Source organism: Protomyctophum bolini (genome assembly GCF_963924005.1).
Source record: "Protomyctophum bolini genome assembly, chromosome: 7".
NCBI lineage: Eukaryota > Metazoa > Chordata > Actinopteri > Myctophiformes > Myctophidae > Protomyctophum > Protomyctophum bolini.
Window position 1 is genome coordinate 16751382 of NC_137868.1, and position 17417 is coordinate 16768798.

Here is a 17417-nt window from a genome sequence, read left to right on the forward strand (position 1 = left end):
TCCAACCACCCCACCTCCACCTACTCCACCTCCAACAACCACTCCACTCCACCGTTACTGTAAAGTCGCTCTGGATTTAGAGCGTCGGCTAAATGCCTAAATTGTAAATTGTTGTTGTTCCCTAGGGTGACGACAACCCCACCTCCAACCACCCCACCTCCACCTACTCCACCTCCAACAACCACCCCACCTCCAACCACCCCACCTCCACCTACTCCACCTCCAACCACCCCACCTCCACCTACTCCACCTCCAACCACCCCACCTCCACCTACTCCACCTCCAACAACCACTCCACTCCACCGTTACTGTAAAGTCGCTCTGGATTTAGAGCGTCTGCTAAATGCCTAAATTGTAAATTGTTGTTGTTCCCTAGGGTGACGACAACCCCACCTCCAACCACCCCACCTCCAACCACCCCACCTACTCCACCTCCAACCACCCCACCTCCAACCACCCCACCTCCACCTACTCCACCTCCAACCACCCCACCTCCAACCACCCCACCTCCAACAACCACTCCACCTCCAACCACCCCACCTCCAACCACCCCACCTCCAACAACCACTCCACCTCCAACCACCCCACCTCCACCTCCAACAACCACCCCACCTCCAACAACCCCACCTCCACCTACTCCACCTCCAACAACCACTCCACCTCCAACCACCCCACCTCCAGCTACTCCACCTCCAACAACCACCCCACCTCCACCTACTCCACCTCCAACCACCCTACCTCCATCAACTCCACCTCCAACCACCCCACCTCCATCAACTCCACCTCCAACCACCCCACCTCCACCTACTCCACCTCCAACCACCCCACCTCCACCTACTCCACCTCCAACCACCCCACCTCCAACCACCCCACCTCCACCTACTCCACCTCCAACCACCCCACCTCCATCAACTCCACCTCCAACCACCCCACCTCCACCTACTCCACCTCCAACCACCCCACCTCCACCTACTCCACCTCCAACCACCACTCCATCTCCAACCACCCCACCTCCACCTACTCCACCTCCAACCACCCCACCTCCATCTACTCCACCTCCAACCACCCCACCTCCACCTACTCCACCTCCAACCACCCACCTCCATCAACTCCACCTCCAACCACCCCACCTCCACCTACTCCACCTCCAACCACCCCACCTCCACCTACTCCACCTCCAACCACCACTCCATCTCCAACCACCCCACCTCCACCTACTCCACCTCCAACCACCCCACCTCCATCTACTCCACCTCCAACCACCCCACCTCCACCTACTCCACCTCCAACCACCCCACCTCCATCTACTCCACCTCCAACCACCCCACCTCCATCTACTCCACCTCCAACCACCCCACCTCCATCTACTCCACCTCCAACCACCCCACCTCCACCTACTCCACCTCATATCATTTATCATTTATCATATATATCAGGAACTAGCAACAAGAAAGTAGCAGAACGTTTGAAGATTGGAAGTTTAAAACCAGATCCGTAGACATAACGAGTATGAAAGATAGGATGAAATTATTGAAAATAAAGCTTCTTAGTGATGATGGAAATGATCCGTTATTTATTTGAGAATTTAATTCTCACATAACACTCATTATCTTTTCTGTGGAATAACGCAGCTGCAATTTATGAAATATGCATGATAACAAACGTTATGAGTGGCTTATATTTTAAGGTAGGCTATCAATTAAATAATGATAAGCATATTTCCACAGTTTCATATTCAGAGCAAGTATGCTTTTTCTGCCCAGTGATGAAGCGCCTAATTACTAAAGAATCTTCACTAAAGCAACTCACTTGACTGATTGTATTATCAAGTGCAGGCTGTATTGACTATCAAGACAACACTGGAAAGAGCTCAGACTTCATTATCCCTATAATACTAAGCACGGGTGATTTTTCATAATGTTGCTGATGTCTGAGGTGTGTGGGTCTTTCAGTACCTTCATGATGCTCAGTGACATCATAGAAGGTAGGTTTGTTTCCCTGCCCACATCCCTGGTTTTTTCTACAGGCAGGTGTTCGGGTGAATTTCACCCGTGTTTAGTGATAGTGTGATAGAGAAAGAATCCCATACACCCACAATGGACTTTTTTCTTTTTTTTCTTCTTAGGAATGGGTGGATCCAATTGTGTGAACCAAGTGGTGCAACTCCTCTCTCTCTCTCTCTCTCTCTCTCTCTCTCTCTCTCTCTCTCATTAGAGACACAGCACTACCCCTCTCTCTGTTTCTGGCGCCCCCTACTGCTATTAATACGTCACATACTCGTGCTCATTGACCTACACAAACAAACAAACGGGTACACGGACATTGCAAGCTGGTTGTAGAAGTGGTTGCACCACTTAAAAATATATATGCACGTTTTTCACCGATTTTGTCCCCTCCATGATATGTTTTTTGTGAAAAGTCATGATGAAATATTAAAGAAGAGTAGCTCAAGTTACCATGCTGTACTACTAATATTTTTTATGGAATATTTTACATTGCGTAAAATATACCTGTGTTTAGTGATTGTGCAACAAAAATATGTTTAGTGTTCTAGGGTTATAAATCTATTCTGCAACTATACTGTATGACTAACCAAATAATCCACCTGACCTTTATTAACCGACCCCTTAGTACAGATATACATTTTACAGTGCAGTACAGGAAATACTTGAATGTCAGTCTTTTCTGTATTCTGTCTTTTCCGACCCCCTTCCATTCATGTCCTTTTTTCCCATTGTCTTAGTTATAGTAGACAATAGTTAGGGTAGGCTATGCTAGAAGCCATTTAAAAACAAACCATTCTGGAAAACAATCAATGCCAGAGCCGGGACAAGCGTGATGTACTCTCTTTTCTTTTTGTTTTATACTTTGTATTGATTTTTTACATTTTGACAGCATACAGTACGTTGTGCATAAATCAAGTGTCTTCTGTCCCAACATTGGGTCAGCCCGTAGTATGCCAAAACAAATATAGACAACATTCAAATCAGCGCCAGAGGAATAACTAAAAACATTAAAAATAAAAATAAAAGGAGGAGAAAACAAAAGGGAAAGAACAGAATCCACAACCATCATTATACATATATCGTTGACTAGGATAAAAACAAAAACAGAGAGAGAGGTAAAGAAGAAACGTGAAAAAAGAAAGAAAATAAAAATAAAAGAGGGGGGGGGGGTCCTTGGGTTGTATTAACAGAAATGTCATCAACATGTCTAATAATAAACGGGTACAGTCAGGGTCCAAGGCCAAACCACTGTCATGATGCAATAAGTATAGGCTGGGAGTAAAACTAAGAAGCTTGCCTAGGAATAGGATTGTGTGTGTGAAAATGGACCTTTTTCCAGTATTGCTGAATTAGATCACACTTCCAGAAGACATGCATAATAGTACTAATTCCTAATGACACTTGAAGCAAAGTTCTAAGGAGTTGGGAAACATATTATGAAGACGGAGAGGTGTGTAATACGTTCTGCATGTGAAAGAATTTGAAATGTAATGAATGGATGTTTATAGAGGTACATTTAGGAAATATCTTGTTACAGATGAAGATCCACTCTTCTGGGTCAAATTTCACCCCAATATCCTCCTCCCATACTTGCTTCAGTGAGTCATAGGAGGAGTTACCAATATTAGTCAGTATATGATATATCTGAAATATGACCCTTCCTAACATCGGGGGTAACTTTTTCAAAACGTAGTTTCCCCTCTCTCCTCTGACTTTCTAAAAAGTGTCGGATTTGGAGATACTTGAAGAAGCCTAACCTTTAGTAGCTGAATTTGAACCATCTAAATCGAGAAGGAGTGCACTGGGTGTGATGACAGTGAAGTGACAATTGAAGGAGTTTTAGACCCTTTTAATAATAATAAAAGAAACATTACTGCATAGTGCATTGACTACAAAACTGGCCAAACAATGGCCTAATTGTCAAGAAAATAACAGATCTACAGGCTCACAACGACTCTGCGTTGTGAGCTTGTAGATCGTCTATTTTCACAATATTTATCTGTGTAACCGAGTCAAAAGAAATTAGTGGGGGGTTCCCAGTTCCAATATGATTATTTTGTGGGGTCACAGCCTGAAAATGTTGAGAATGCACTGTTCTAATCTAGACAGTTAAACAGGTAGACAAAGTAGAAAGTACTCTTTATGCACAGTATACTTTCTATATGATTCTTTATGTTTTGAAAATAGCAGATCTACAAGCTCACAATGCGGCACTGTGAACTTGTAGATCGAGCCTTTAACCATATTTCAAATGTATATAGGGCTGAAGTGGTCCACCACCACTGATTTTTATTTTTTTTGTATATCTAATGTAACAGCCACATGACAGAAACCATATACATGATCCCAAGGACCAGATTAATAATAATAATAATAATATATACGATTTATATAGCGCTTTTCTGGGTACCCAAAGTCGCTTTACAGAAAGAAGTACAGTCATATTTTATTAGAAAACTATTTAAAAGGTTTAAAAGGTTAAAAACAAAAGAGGGACAAACTCCAAACTGTTGTGTGTGTGTGTGTGTGTGTGTGTGTGTGTGGATTGTAAATTAATTCATCTTCAGTGTTCCGTTCAGTCGTCCATTCATCTCTACAAAAGAACAAACCGTACACTGGCAGCAACTGTTGCAACAAATGACAGCCCCTATCACACCTACTGTATTGTTGCAATGATATGACTTTTCTGTTGTTACAGTACATCTGTCAACAGCTGTTATGCAGCCTTCACACATTCCTAAACAACAGTGAATAGAATACAAATTCTCAGCTCTTTTATCCTTCCGAACAGTTTTTCTGTACATTTTCCCACGACTGATGAACATCCAGTGCTAAATTAAATGGACAATTTAATAGCAAGATATCTGATGGAATGCTGTCTGGCTGATGAACTGTGGCCAAAAGTTATATTATAGCCTACAGCATCATGGAATTGTGTTGCAAAATAACACACATTTCATTACAAAAAGACTATAGTTACATAAATTCTTCCCTGACATAAAATCTCCTCTTTGCACCAAATGTGAGATTAGGGACCCAAATACATAGGAATAGTTTCTGTACCAACCTAGAGAAATTCTGGACAGATGTTCCCAGGTCATCAGATAGTCTGAGAGATCATTGGTATTGTCAGAAAATACATGATTGTGTAATTTTCCGAATGTTGGTAATAGGACGGGATTCTTTGTTCACGATCCAATTTCCGATTGTTTGATTTTCTCCAAAAAACACTTCGGGTATGCCATATCACAACAGACAAAATCACAGACAATATCCATCATATCATGATATGAATATAATATTGATACTAGGGTAGTCCTGATCACATTTTTTTTGTCCTGAATCGATTCAGATCATTTTTTAAATGAAGTGATCGGCCCCAATTTCAAATCATACGATCGGACCCTATGGTACAGTTTTACTCTTCAATAAGTAAGATATGTTTTGATATTGGGATTTAAAAAAAAGGTGTATTATAGTAAAAATGGATACAGTATCTGATTACAGTTGAGACCAAGTGGATAATGCATTTGAAACTATGCATTGAATGACAAAGGGACACATTTTTTGAAAATTCTCATTTGGTATGTCCTCCTCTGTTGTTTGAAACCTGTTTGGGCTATCCAGAAATAGACTACTTATAAGCACGATGTACAGAACTGTACCACACAGACCTAAATTTTCTGCTGAGCAACAGACAAATGAATCTATACAGGCTTGCAACATGCTAATATTAACCTTTAATTAAATGTAATTTAATTCAATTTAATAATTAAATAAATTAACTACAAAATGACTTTTGATAAAGAATATTACAAAATAACTACTACTACTACTATTACTACTACTACTACTACTCCTACTAATAATAATACTGGTAATAATAATAATAATAATAATAATAATAATACACCTTTCCATACAGAGTTCCAGTTTTTAAAAGCTATGCCTGACCAAGGGACTGTGAAAAGGATGAATACTTTTATACTTCTTGTGCTGTGTTATTCATCATTCTCCAGGGTAAGAGTACCATTTCTTATACACTTGTCGGGAAAGGAATTTACAAAATAAGCATGTAAATTGTTTAAGTTCGTAAAGTATAAGCCTAACCTTAATAAGTTCAGAAAGAATGTATACCTATAGCCTGTCAGTCTACTATTTCGTGCTTTGTAGCAGATGATTTATTGACTGACACTACAACTGACAGACTTTTTATATCTCTGCTGTCGAGAGGAAACCTCATAACTCCAAAATGTTCATTTTTCAGGAAATTAAAAATATACATTTTTCAGGAAATAAAGAAAACGTTATATTTTTAAAACAAAGCAATACAGCCTCATCAAAGTTGGTGTTTTATATATTTTCAATTATCCATGAGAGGGGGAGAGGTGATGGAGTTAGTTGCTTTAGCAGAAATTTTGAGGGTCCAATGGAGTTAAGAGGTTTTGTCCAAAGCACTTTTTACTACTTTTCCATTGGTTCAATATTTTCGAAACAACACACAGACGTAAAGGGTGTTCAATATCACTGATTTATGCCAAAAAATCTAAAACCTCCCGACAGCAACAATCCAGAATGATTTTTCAACTGTATTTTGTTTATAAATCTATATTTTAATAAATCTCAATGTGACACAATAAATCTCTGACAAACGTTGATTTTTGATTTGATCAAATCTTGTTTTCCCCTCAGCCTGAAACAATCCATGGTAAGCTTATATTCATTAACTAAATTACCTTATTTCAGTTGTTGAAATGGGTTTAAATAGGCCCAATAGACATACTTTATTTGGTTTTTTATTCCAGTCAGCCTACGGCATCTATCTGGTGCTCAGTGTTGCATACCGTTGTTTCTGTCAGTTTCACAATGTTGTATCATCTCTCTGTTGCTCTAGATATTGGCGATGGCAAGGACATTACTGAAATCAACGAGGGTAACAAAATGTTAAACAAAATGGAATTCAAATTAAGTGAACTGTGTGTGGTGGTGTCATCCATTTTCTATGTTCTCGTTACAGGTTTAGACTTAACATTTGGTGACATCAGGGAGGTGAGATTAATATTTCATAAAATCACTACAATTTAAACTTAATTGGTACCCTATTCAGTGGTGAGCATTTGGTGAAACATACCATACCATATCTACAACCTCACAACAACGCATAGCAACGTGATGCCTTTTGAGGTTGTAGATTGGCTTTTTTAGGTCAAGGGAGGGGGCCTAGTTTAGACCCCTGCCCTGAGGACTAAGTAAAGGCTTTAACTTGAGGTAATTGACACTTGCATACATGACATTGCGTGTGTGAGATTACAGTACTTTAAAGTTACATAAGATAAAGGAAACTTTGTTGTCCATTGAACTGTCCAAATTAAATGTGGTATAGGCCACTAAGGCCAGTAGTATACAGTAGTATACAGTCTACAGACAAACTAATACATACCATTTAAATGTTATGTAATAAAACACAAAAACACTAAATACATGTTTTTCTTGATTTCAGACATATCAGAGAAACACCATCAGTCGACAATGGCCAATCCCAGTACCCTATGTTCTGAGACAGTCTCTTGGTAAATACAAAGCTGACTACATATACAGAATAGATATGTACTATTATTTTGTAATATTTACACTCTCAGTCAGAGATGAATTATTTATCACAGAGGATTATATGGTTTCATAACCAATAGCATGCAGGTAACCATTTGATCATTACAATAGTGTGGCACAACACTATGTTTTGTACATTTTATCTAAAAAGTAAAGAGATGCAGTGATTTAGATTTAGATAAGGTTGTTGCATTCAGACTGAGACAGATCAGATTTGAAACCACCTCTGAATGTGGCTCAAGTCACATTGGAAAAAATCAGATTCCATGTGAATCAGATTTCAATCTTGATGTGGCACAGATCTGATTCAGGCTAGATTTTCTTTTTTTTTTAAACAATATATTTATTGCGTTTTTCTTTTTTTAACAAACAAACAGACAATACAATAAAACAATACATAATACAGCAGACAATACAATTACTTAAAATGAAAAACAAACAAACAAAAAGCAAAACAAGAACATACAGTACATACATAAATACAGTATAATAAAATAAAATAAGGGCACTTAGAATGGTAACAACAACAGAGTCCTTATGGCCACAAGACCAAACAGCTGCAGAGAATACAATTAGACCTTTTCAGTTTCCACCATTAAATAAGATAAATCATTAACCGTAATATATTGGATAAACCGTCCCCATATCTTATCAAACATCTTCTGTTTATTCTTCAAAGTATAAGCAATTCTTTCCAGAGGAAGACACAATGATAACTCCCTAAACCACTGAGCAATACTGGGTTTGCCTATCTTTTTCCACGATAAGGCTATAGCCCTTTTGGCTTGTAGTAAACATAAATCTAGAAATCTTTGTTCGCTACTCTGAATCTTATGGCCAGGTGGGTAAAGACCTAATAGAAACAGTTTCGGGTCAAGCTCAATATCTATCGACAATATCTTCTGAATCTCCCTCCTCACTTCTTCCCAGAATTCTTTCACTCTTGGACATGCCCACAGACAATGGAAAAGTGTACCTTTTCTGGAGTGATATAGACCCTCATCAGCCAATTATATTGCAACAGTTTTAACCGAGTGTTACCCGTCTGGGAATGAGCATCCTCCACTCTTCCAATGTCAATTCCTCTTGTAGATCAGCCTTCCATGCGTTATATTTGGATTCAGAGGATTCAGGAGAGAATTCTACTAACATAGAGTATAAATCAGAAATGATGCCCCTATTAAAGGGGTTTCTGATAAGTTATTTTTCTATTATTGACAGGGGAGGGAGTGTCAGATAATTCACCTGTTTAACCCCTATAAAATTCAGGCTAGATTTGGCTGCCAGTCTGAACACACAGATCTGTGACAGATCCGATCTGGTCACTTGCAAATGCAGTGTGAACGATCGGGCCAAAAGATCAGATTTGGAAAATAAATCAGATTTGAATCAGATTTGACTGGATGTGACTTAGTGATGACAAAACAACACACCACTATCGGTAAGTCAAAGCAATCACCGTAAAACAGATTCCTGACATTTGACTCATTTCAACCTTGCATGTTATGACCGTCCACTGCACAACCATCAACCATGACACCATCTGGACCAATTAAGACATGAATTCCAAGGGGGTCTGCCTGAGAGCCTTTGAACAATTCAGACTGAAGTCATGCATTGATTTCAAGCCCAGGGACTCTGAAGATAACTACATTTCTGTCCACACGTCACCTGGGTAGGTTGACTGTCTGTATCTGTCTGTCTGTGTCATCATTCAATATAACATGGACAGATGGCCATAATAATACGTTTAATTAACTTTCTGGCTACTTTCTGGCGATGTGAATGCAGGTGGAATTTAAATGTTTTTTGTTTCCCTGTTCAGATGTTGGTCCTACATTGGGCAATCAGGCTTTGGTGAAGATGGACAGCCGCTCAGTCTTGGGCCAGGATGTGATACAACATCCATTACTGAACACGAGTTTCTCCATGCTCTGGGCTTTTATCATGAACAGTCCAGACATGACCGAGATGACTACGTGACCATTAACATTACTAACATCAAAGAAGGTTTTATTAACATCTAAAGTTCCTTTTCATTACTCTCACATTTTGCTACACAGTAGAATCTAGTGTTCATTTCGATCCGAAGACTGTAGCTACACTCTTTGGAGTCAAATTAATACTGATGATTTTAATGTATCTGTAATTATCTTATGGTGTGATGATGGATTTGTGTCTCATCTAGGTAAACTGCATAATTTTGCAAAACTAAGTGAAAACAGAAGCAGCACCCAGGGAGTCTCTTATGACTACTACTCAGTGATGCACTATAGTCAGTATTCTTTCTCCAATGGGAATGGGCCCACTATTATCACCAAAGACCCAGAGTTTCAGAATGTGATTGGTCAACGTTTGGAAATGAGCTCCAGCGACGTGCTGAAGCTGAACCGACTCTATCACTGCAGTAAGGACCATATTATTTAAACATGTTTTCTTTAATACATTTAAGGTACTGCAACTACAAAGGTATACAGCATACCTTTGTGGGAGACACACCCATACTGCCACAATCGCACTGCTAAACCTCTTATCCTTAAACTTTGTCTTTTTTACTATTTTGAAAAACATATTAAAGATAGAGTGCTGTGATTTTTTTCCACCCTAAAATATGATCATCAGGTCTTATTGTTATATAAGTTGGTATAATTTTTTCAAAAAGTGTACAGTATTTGTTAAAATGTTGTTTTTATGTGGGCACGCCCACAATGCCTGGTTTTCCTGATGGGTGGTGATCCGCCTGAACTACAGCTGTAGTTGTATGATAAAGGGTGAGGGGTTAAGGGAGGGGCTGATAGTGTGAAGAAACCCTAAATACAAAGTTAATACACCATTGCACAATAAAAACGACTCCAGGGTGTCTAATGAAGTACTGTCACCTCATAGACACGTGAAAAACTGGAAAAATTAAAAAATTGTGGCACTCCCTCTTTAAAGTTGTTCAACTAGCCGATCTACATCAACACGCTGTGAGCTTGTAGATTGGCTATTTGAAAGATTTTTTTCCCCCCAAAATAGTAAAAAAGACATGTAGGGATAAAGAATATATTTATTAAAATAAAATAAAATAAAATAAAATAAAATAAAATAAAATAAAATAAAATAAAATAAAATAAAATAAAATAAAATAAAATAAAATAAAATAAAATAAAATAAAATAAAATAAAATAAAATAAATTATATTATATTTAAAGATATATAAAATATATCTTTATTGTATCATGGACCACTAGTGGCAGGTGGACCACTGGTTGAGAAACAGTGTTCTAATCTAGGGAACATACAGTCTCATTTCCCATCATTCCTCGGTTATCTTAACATAATTAGTGTTGGATCTCTTGTACTTCTGCTTTAGAGCTATTTTGAGACATTCTCAAATAACATTTTGGATGTTAACTTTAAGTGCAATATTTTGCTAAATTCAGCACAATAATTCCTGCAGACTGTACTGTATATCTAAAGTAATTCCTACAGGTCTTTGTGATGTTTTTATTCGGTCAGACCAACCTAATTGTCTTCTATTCTATGCTCAAATGCCTACAGATTCAACCATTGCATTTATAATGTACTGCGGTTTTTCTCATGTGACCGAATGTGGAATGAGTCGCTGTTTGAGTTCACATGGCCGCTGGGAGTGGGTGACATCTGCTGCTGGGGGTCCGAGCTCTGACGACACTAACCTACCTAGTGTCAGTGGTAAGTTGGCTGGGAGTGGGTGACATCTGCTACTGGGGGTCTGAGCTCTGACCACACTAACCTACCTAGTGTCAGTGGTACGTTTTTACAATTCAGCTGATGCTAACCCATGTATTATCTCTGTTTTATCAACAGAATAATCTTGTGCCATATTTTGTTTTATATATAATTTTTATGTATCAGAAATTTTAAGTGAAAACAAATCTAATAGATCTTTTACAATCAATGAAATCCATTAGTCTGATTGACCACTTGAGCCACATTTTATATGATAACAGTCAATTAATTGTTGCACAGCTAAATTGCATGCCAAATTATAATCCAATTTGTATTGTTTATAGAGAATAATAATAAATAAAGCAAATAATATACAGTATTTTATACAATTAGCCATTCATTTTCATATAACTCATGGTTGGAGAAAAAGGCCTGCAATGTTTTATGACAACATAAGGATTGATTGATTGATTGATTGATTGATTGATTGATTGATTGATTGATTGATTGATTGATTGATTGAAAATTGTATTAACAGTTTGCAGAATGGGTACAAAGAAAGTAGAGGTCAATACAAAATCTGCTAAAGAGTATAAACCCAGAAAAGGCACTAAGACTTGAATCTCTTTTCACAGGATATAGCTCAAACGCAAAACACAGCAGTAAACACTTTGTCATTCAAAATTAAGCTCCTGTGTCTCAAAAGATGCAGTGACACTTTTTGTCCAAATACCCATATGGGCTGTCTAAGAGCATTAGAATAGAACAGAAACTAGAATCAGCTTCAGTACAGTTGGGTGCTATAGTGTGTGAACTTCTGTGAAGTGAGTGAGTCAGTGAGATGAAAAAAGCTGCGAAATCTGCCTAGCTCAATTGACCTTATGCACACCGCTGCCATCTTGTCAGCAAGGTGCTAACTAGGTGCAACTTCCCATTGACAGCCCATTCATCCAAACAGAAACGTCCTATCTAATTGTATTAAACAACATCAAACTCACCAACATTGCAGCTGTACGGAAAGCTTGAATTATCCTCTCATCTATCTGCATAGTGTTTGTTTCATAAAAACAGTGTTACGTCCACCTCCACCATCTGTTCTCTCCCCTCCAGGTAGGATTGCATCCAGCTCACTGATGAGCTATCAAAACCAATTGATGTCCATTTGTTAAGGGAAGACCTTGAAATGTAAAAGTTTGAGAAACACTGTTCCATTATGCAGGTTACTTCATGCATGCTAGCACAGCCTCTGGCATGGAAGGAGATTCCATCTGGATGCAGACCATGAGGATGAGTCCCAGCAGGACGTGTCATGTCCAGTGTCTCCAGTTCTACTACTACCACAGTGGGAGCTCATCAGACCAGCTCAACATCTGGATCAGAGAGTTCCAGGACCAGTGGGACTCTACAGGAAAACTACGTCTCATGGGACAGATCACTGGTAAGGACGGACGGAATCGTCTTAAATTGTTCAAATATTATATTGCTATCACAACCTTTATTATTATGGAAATCCTTCCTCCAGGTTCACCAACAGCTCATTGGCAGCTCCACCATGTTCCTCTAAATGCCAGCAAGACCTTCCAAGTGGAGTTTCAGGCACAGAATGGAGCAGGTGGTACCTGTAAATCTCCAGGAGGCTTCTCCATAGATGACATCAACCTCTCAGAGACAGAGTGTCCTCATGTGACCTGGCAGATGAATGACATTGAGCAGGTTTTGTCCACCAGTCCCTACAATACCTTCTTGTATAGTCCAAAGCAGTATTCCAGTGAAGGCTATGCATACCAGGTTGTAGCAGTACTGCTCAGAACTTACATCGGACTGTTTGTGCGTTTGGTGTCCGGTGAGAACGATGACCAGCTGGAATGGCCCTGTGCATGGAAGCAGGTGACTTTTCAGTTGCTGGATCAGAACCCCAATATCCAGTTGCAGATGACCAAGCAAAGGAGCTTTGTTAATGATGCCAATGAAACTGACAGTGATGGTGAGCATGAGGGATGATTTGTTCCGAAAACCTAGCTGTTGCATGTCATCTTCAACAGTATTTTCTTGTGGGTTGTTTACCATTTCTACCTGTCATCTGTAAACAGGTACTTATACTTGGGGCAACCCTCGTCAAAATGGTGTAGTGGTGACAGGGGAGAACAATGAGACATATTTTGCCAACCCATTGTATGGCATAAAGTACTTTGCCAGTCTGAGTTCAATGAGAGAGAGAGACTTCCTGAAGGGGGGAAATGTGGTTTTCCATATCGACTTCCAAGGTACAGTAGGCACACTGACTACTAGGTAAACATTTCACCTTCAAAGTTGACCATGAAACCAGATATAAAACTTAATTACTTAGGATTATATACTGTACTTTACATTGATATCTGAGTTGGAACCACTGGACACAATTATTTTTCTTCTCTTCTAGATATTTCTCCTCTTGTTAATGGCAGTGATCTTCCATGTCCAAAACTTCCGCCAGCAAAGATTACACATCCTCCGGATAATCATAACAATCCATGTGCCGCACAGTAGGACAATATATCTGATTATTATGTGGGGATAAATTACAGTATTGCAAGACAAGTACAATTTAGCACTACATTGCTAAGTACTGCAATTAATTATCACACAGTTTCACACACTATTTTATTTTCTGCAATACATTCCAACTATGAGAAAACATGCTGCTATTGCTGTATTACTGAACACATCCTTTGCAATGTGAGATTGTAAATGTTCTTGTATTACCATGTGTTGTTCTTGCTTACTTTAAATCACTCTGGATTAAGAGCATCTGCTAAATGCCTAAATTGTTCCCTAGGGTGACGACCACAACCACTCCACCTACTCCACCTCCAGCAACCACTCCACCTATTCCACCTCCAACAACTACCCCACCTCCACCTATTCCACCTCTAACAACTACTCCACCTACTCCACCTCTAACAACTACCCCAACTACTCCACCTCTAACAACTACCCCAACTACTCCACCTCTAACAACTACCCCAACTACTCCACCTCTAACAACTACTCCACCTACTCCACCTCTAACAACTACTCAAACTACTCCACCTCTAACAACTACCCCACCTCCACCTACTCCACCTCTAACAACTACTCAAACTACTCCACCTCTAACAACTACTCAAACTCCTCCACCTCTAACAACTACCCCACCTCCACCTCTAACAACTACTCAAACTACTCCACCTCTAACAACTACCCCACCTCCACCTACTCCACCTCTAACAACTACCCCACCTCCACCTACTCCACCTCTAACAACTACCCCACCTCCACCTACTCCACCTCTAACAACTACCCCACCTCCACCTACTCCACCTCTAACAACTACCCCACCTCCACCTACTCCACCTCTAACAATTACCCCACCTCCACCTACTCCACCTCCAACAACTACCCCACCTACTCCAACAACCACCCCACCTACTCCAACAACCACTCCACCTCCATCTACTCCACCTGCAACAACTACTGCACCTCCAACAACCACTCCACCTCAACCTACTCCACCTCCAACAACTACCCCACCTCCAACAACCACTCCACCTCAAACAACTAGGCCTATTCTACTGCTAACAACCACTCCACCTACTCCACCTCCATCAACTACTCCTCCTCCAATAACCACTCCACCTCCAACAACTACTCCTCCTCCAACAACTACTCCACCTCCAACAACTACTCCACCTCCAACAACCACTCCACCTCCAATAACCACACCACCTCCAATAACCACACCACCTCCAACAACCACTCCACCTCCAATAACCACACCACCTCCAATAACCACACCACCTCCAACAACCACTCCACCTATTCCACCTCCAACAACCACTCCACCTATTCCACCTCCAACAACCACTCCACCTCCAACAATCACTCCACTTACTCCACCTCTAACAACTACTCCACCTCCAACAACTACTCCTCCTCCAACAACTACTCCACCTCCAACAACTACTCCACCTCCAACAACCACTCCACCTCCAATAACCACACCACCTCCAACAACCACTCCACCTATTCCACCTCCAACAACCACTCCACCTATTCCACCTCCAACAACCACTCCACCTCCAACAATCACTCCACTTACTCCACCTCTAACAACCACTCCACCTCCAACAACCACTCCACCTATTCCACCTCCAACAACCACTCCACCTCCAACAATCACTCCACTTACTCCACCTCTAACAACTACTCCACCTCCAACAACTACTCCAACCACTCCACCTCCAACAGCCACTCCATCTCCATCTTCAACGACAGAAGACGACGACAGGTGCTCATGTTGAAATTTCTACAAGCGACAAGATATATATATTCCCATAGAGCAGTGGTTTTGAATCAGTGGTCCAACAAATCTTATATCCAATGACAACAAAATATTCTACGTTTTTTGTCTGAGATGCTAAATCTCATCAAATGGTGGTCCTTGGCTCAAATGTCGAATAAATAATGGGCCTTGATATGGAAAGGGTTGAAAACCACTGCCAGAGAAATCTTAGATTGCATTCTATAAGAACTGTGTTACAAAAAATAAACAAATTAGGTGATTTAGTCAATTATTTTTTATATGATATTCAGTTACATTTGATAATGTATTTAAAGAAAATTTGATTTTTTTTATTATTTGGATAAATTAGTACTTTTTTCACAGACAGTTGATACTGTCCATATGAGTGACATCGCCCGGCTGGTTTCTTTATTTTTGGACCACAGTTCTAGGATAGTGGCCTCTAGCGGCAATGATTGCAAACTTTGGTGCTCTATATGCAGTTTATTTGAACCATTTATTTTCCTCCTTCCTGCAGCATCTTCGACTCCTCTTCTGGAATGGTGTCCTCCACTCTGCTCGTCATCCTGGCTGTTGTGATGCTTTTGAATCTGTGATCTTCTCCCATCTTCAACTCAACCTTATGATGCGTCCATGCAGAGTGGAAACTGGGAACATATCCACTTGGATCTTCCCACCTCAGTGTTCAAGTGGTTGAGGTTGGTACATAATGGACTGACAAGGAGGACTGTTCATGTGGAATTTTCCTACTTTGAAGTCAGAAACGTCTCATTTTCGACTTGGCCTGAACTAAGAGCATGAATGATTCATGCTTTTATGGAGATTTGACCATTTCTACAGTATTTTGTGAATTCAGCCAAACAAATATTTTGTTAAACTTCAATAACTTGAATGGTATAAGGTTCCTATTTGTCATTGACACACCTTTAGAATGTGAACTAGACCAGAGCCGACATTGATTGATGTTCTCAGCTGTAATTCTTTTATAGAACTTTTGTACTTTTCTAAATAATTCTCTCACAACTGAAACAAGCTTTTCCTGGTTAAATCAACAGCTTACTCTTTCTTTAACCTTAAAACTCTATTGACGTGCGCCACCAGGGGTCATATCATATCATATATCATATCATATCATAATAACTAGCAACAAGAAAGTAGCAGAAAGTTTGGAAGTTCACTTAAACCCAAATGCGTAGACATATAACCATTATGAAAGATAGAATTAAATTATATGAAATAAAATCAAGTAAGACATTTATTTAACATTATAGGCTGGTGTGGTATGTCTGTAGTGTAATACTGACGAAACATAGAACTTTAAAATTGGCCTGCAGTTCAGTGTTTTCTGAACGATGAGGCTATACTATTTTGTTTATATTTTAGCTATACTGATTATCTTGACCATCTGCTTTCTAAATAGTGGCATTTCTGTTGTTCTAACCCTTCAAATAAAAGATTGTTGTGCAAGTCAGATTTAAGTTGTCTCCCTTAAATTAATGCTGAAATGGACCTTTTTTTAGAGCCCTAAAACCAATTTTAGCATCATATTTATCTCGCTGTTTTACACACTATTGTTAATGAGCTGGACCTTTTTTTTATCATCAGGGCAGCTGCCCTTCAAGGCACACATTACAAAGATCACTCTGTCCTGTAGGTTTGAACTTGACAACACCCAGAGGATCTGAACCTCTCCAAGGAGTCTGACCACAGCTTACTCCATCCCTACATCATGCTCTCTACAGCTGATTCACTGGCTTCCAGCTCTCTGTGTGGCGTCCCTTCATCCA

General features: G+C 39.7%; 1 protein-coding gene and 1 long non-coding RNA gene across 4 annotated transcripts; both read left to right on the top strand.

Annotated features, from left to right (window-relative positions):
* The first annotated feature begins 5662 nt into the window (after positions 1–5662).
* LOC308318355 (meprin A subunit beta-like) lies at positions 5663–14193 on the top strand. 3 transcript variants are annotated; one of them, XM_080767881.1, is made up of 15 exons: positions 5663–5756; positions 5932–6026; positions 6699–6714; positions 6901–6939; positions 7024–7055; positions 7507–7576; positions 9174–9291; positions 9442–9626; positions 9805–10023; positions 11160–11312; positions 12529–12747; positions 12832–13293; positions 13400–13573; positions 13729–13856; positions 14125–14193. In XM_080767881.1, exons 2-14 carry the CDS (start codon positions 5952–5954, stop codon positions 13833–13835), a joined length of 1869 nt encoding a protein of 622 aa, XP_080624007.1. In that variant the 5' UTR covers positions 5663–5756; positions 5932–5951; the 3' UTR covers positions 13836–13856; positions 14125–14193. The 3 variants fall into 3 exon arrangements, with proteins under 3 accessions (XP_080624007.1, XP_080624006.1, XP_080624008.1); XM_080767880.1 differs by having other exon boundaries at positions 13729–14168; XM_080767882.1 differs by lacking the exon at positions 5663–5756 and having other exon boundaries at positions 5844–6026; positions 13729–14168.
* Positions 14194–15487: 1294 nt separating this feature from the next.
* On the top strand, positions 15488–17408 carry LOC308318376. Its single transcript, XR_013964354.1, has 3 exons — positions 15488–15615; positions 16148–16328; positions 17285–17408. It is a non-coding gene; the product is annotated as an uncharacterized lncRNA (long non-coding RNA).
* The last annotated feature ends 9 nt before the right edge of the window (positions 17409–17417 follow it).

What these genes read in the sequence shown, in the direction of transcription:
- LOC308318355 (XM_080767881.1), top strand. Translation starts at nt 5,952, where the DNA reads ATGCCTGACCAAGGGACTGTGAAAAGGATGAATACTTTTATACTTCTT. An exon ending in TCTGTCCACACGTCACCTGG is followed by an intron (nt 9,292 to 9,441) that starts GTAGGTTGACTG and finishes TTCCCTGTTCAG; the next exon opens with ATGTTGGTCCTACATTGGGC. An exon ending in TCTCATGGGACAGATCACTG is followed by an intron (nt 12,748 to 12,831) that starts GTAAGGACGGAC and finishes TCCTTCCTCCAG; the next exon opens with GTTCACCAACAGCTCATTGG.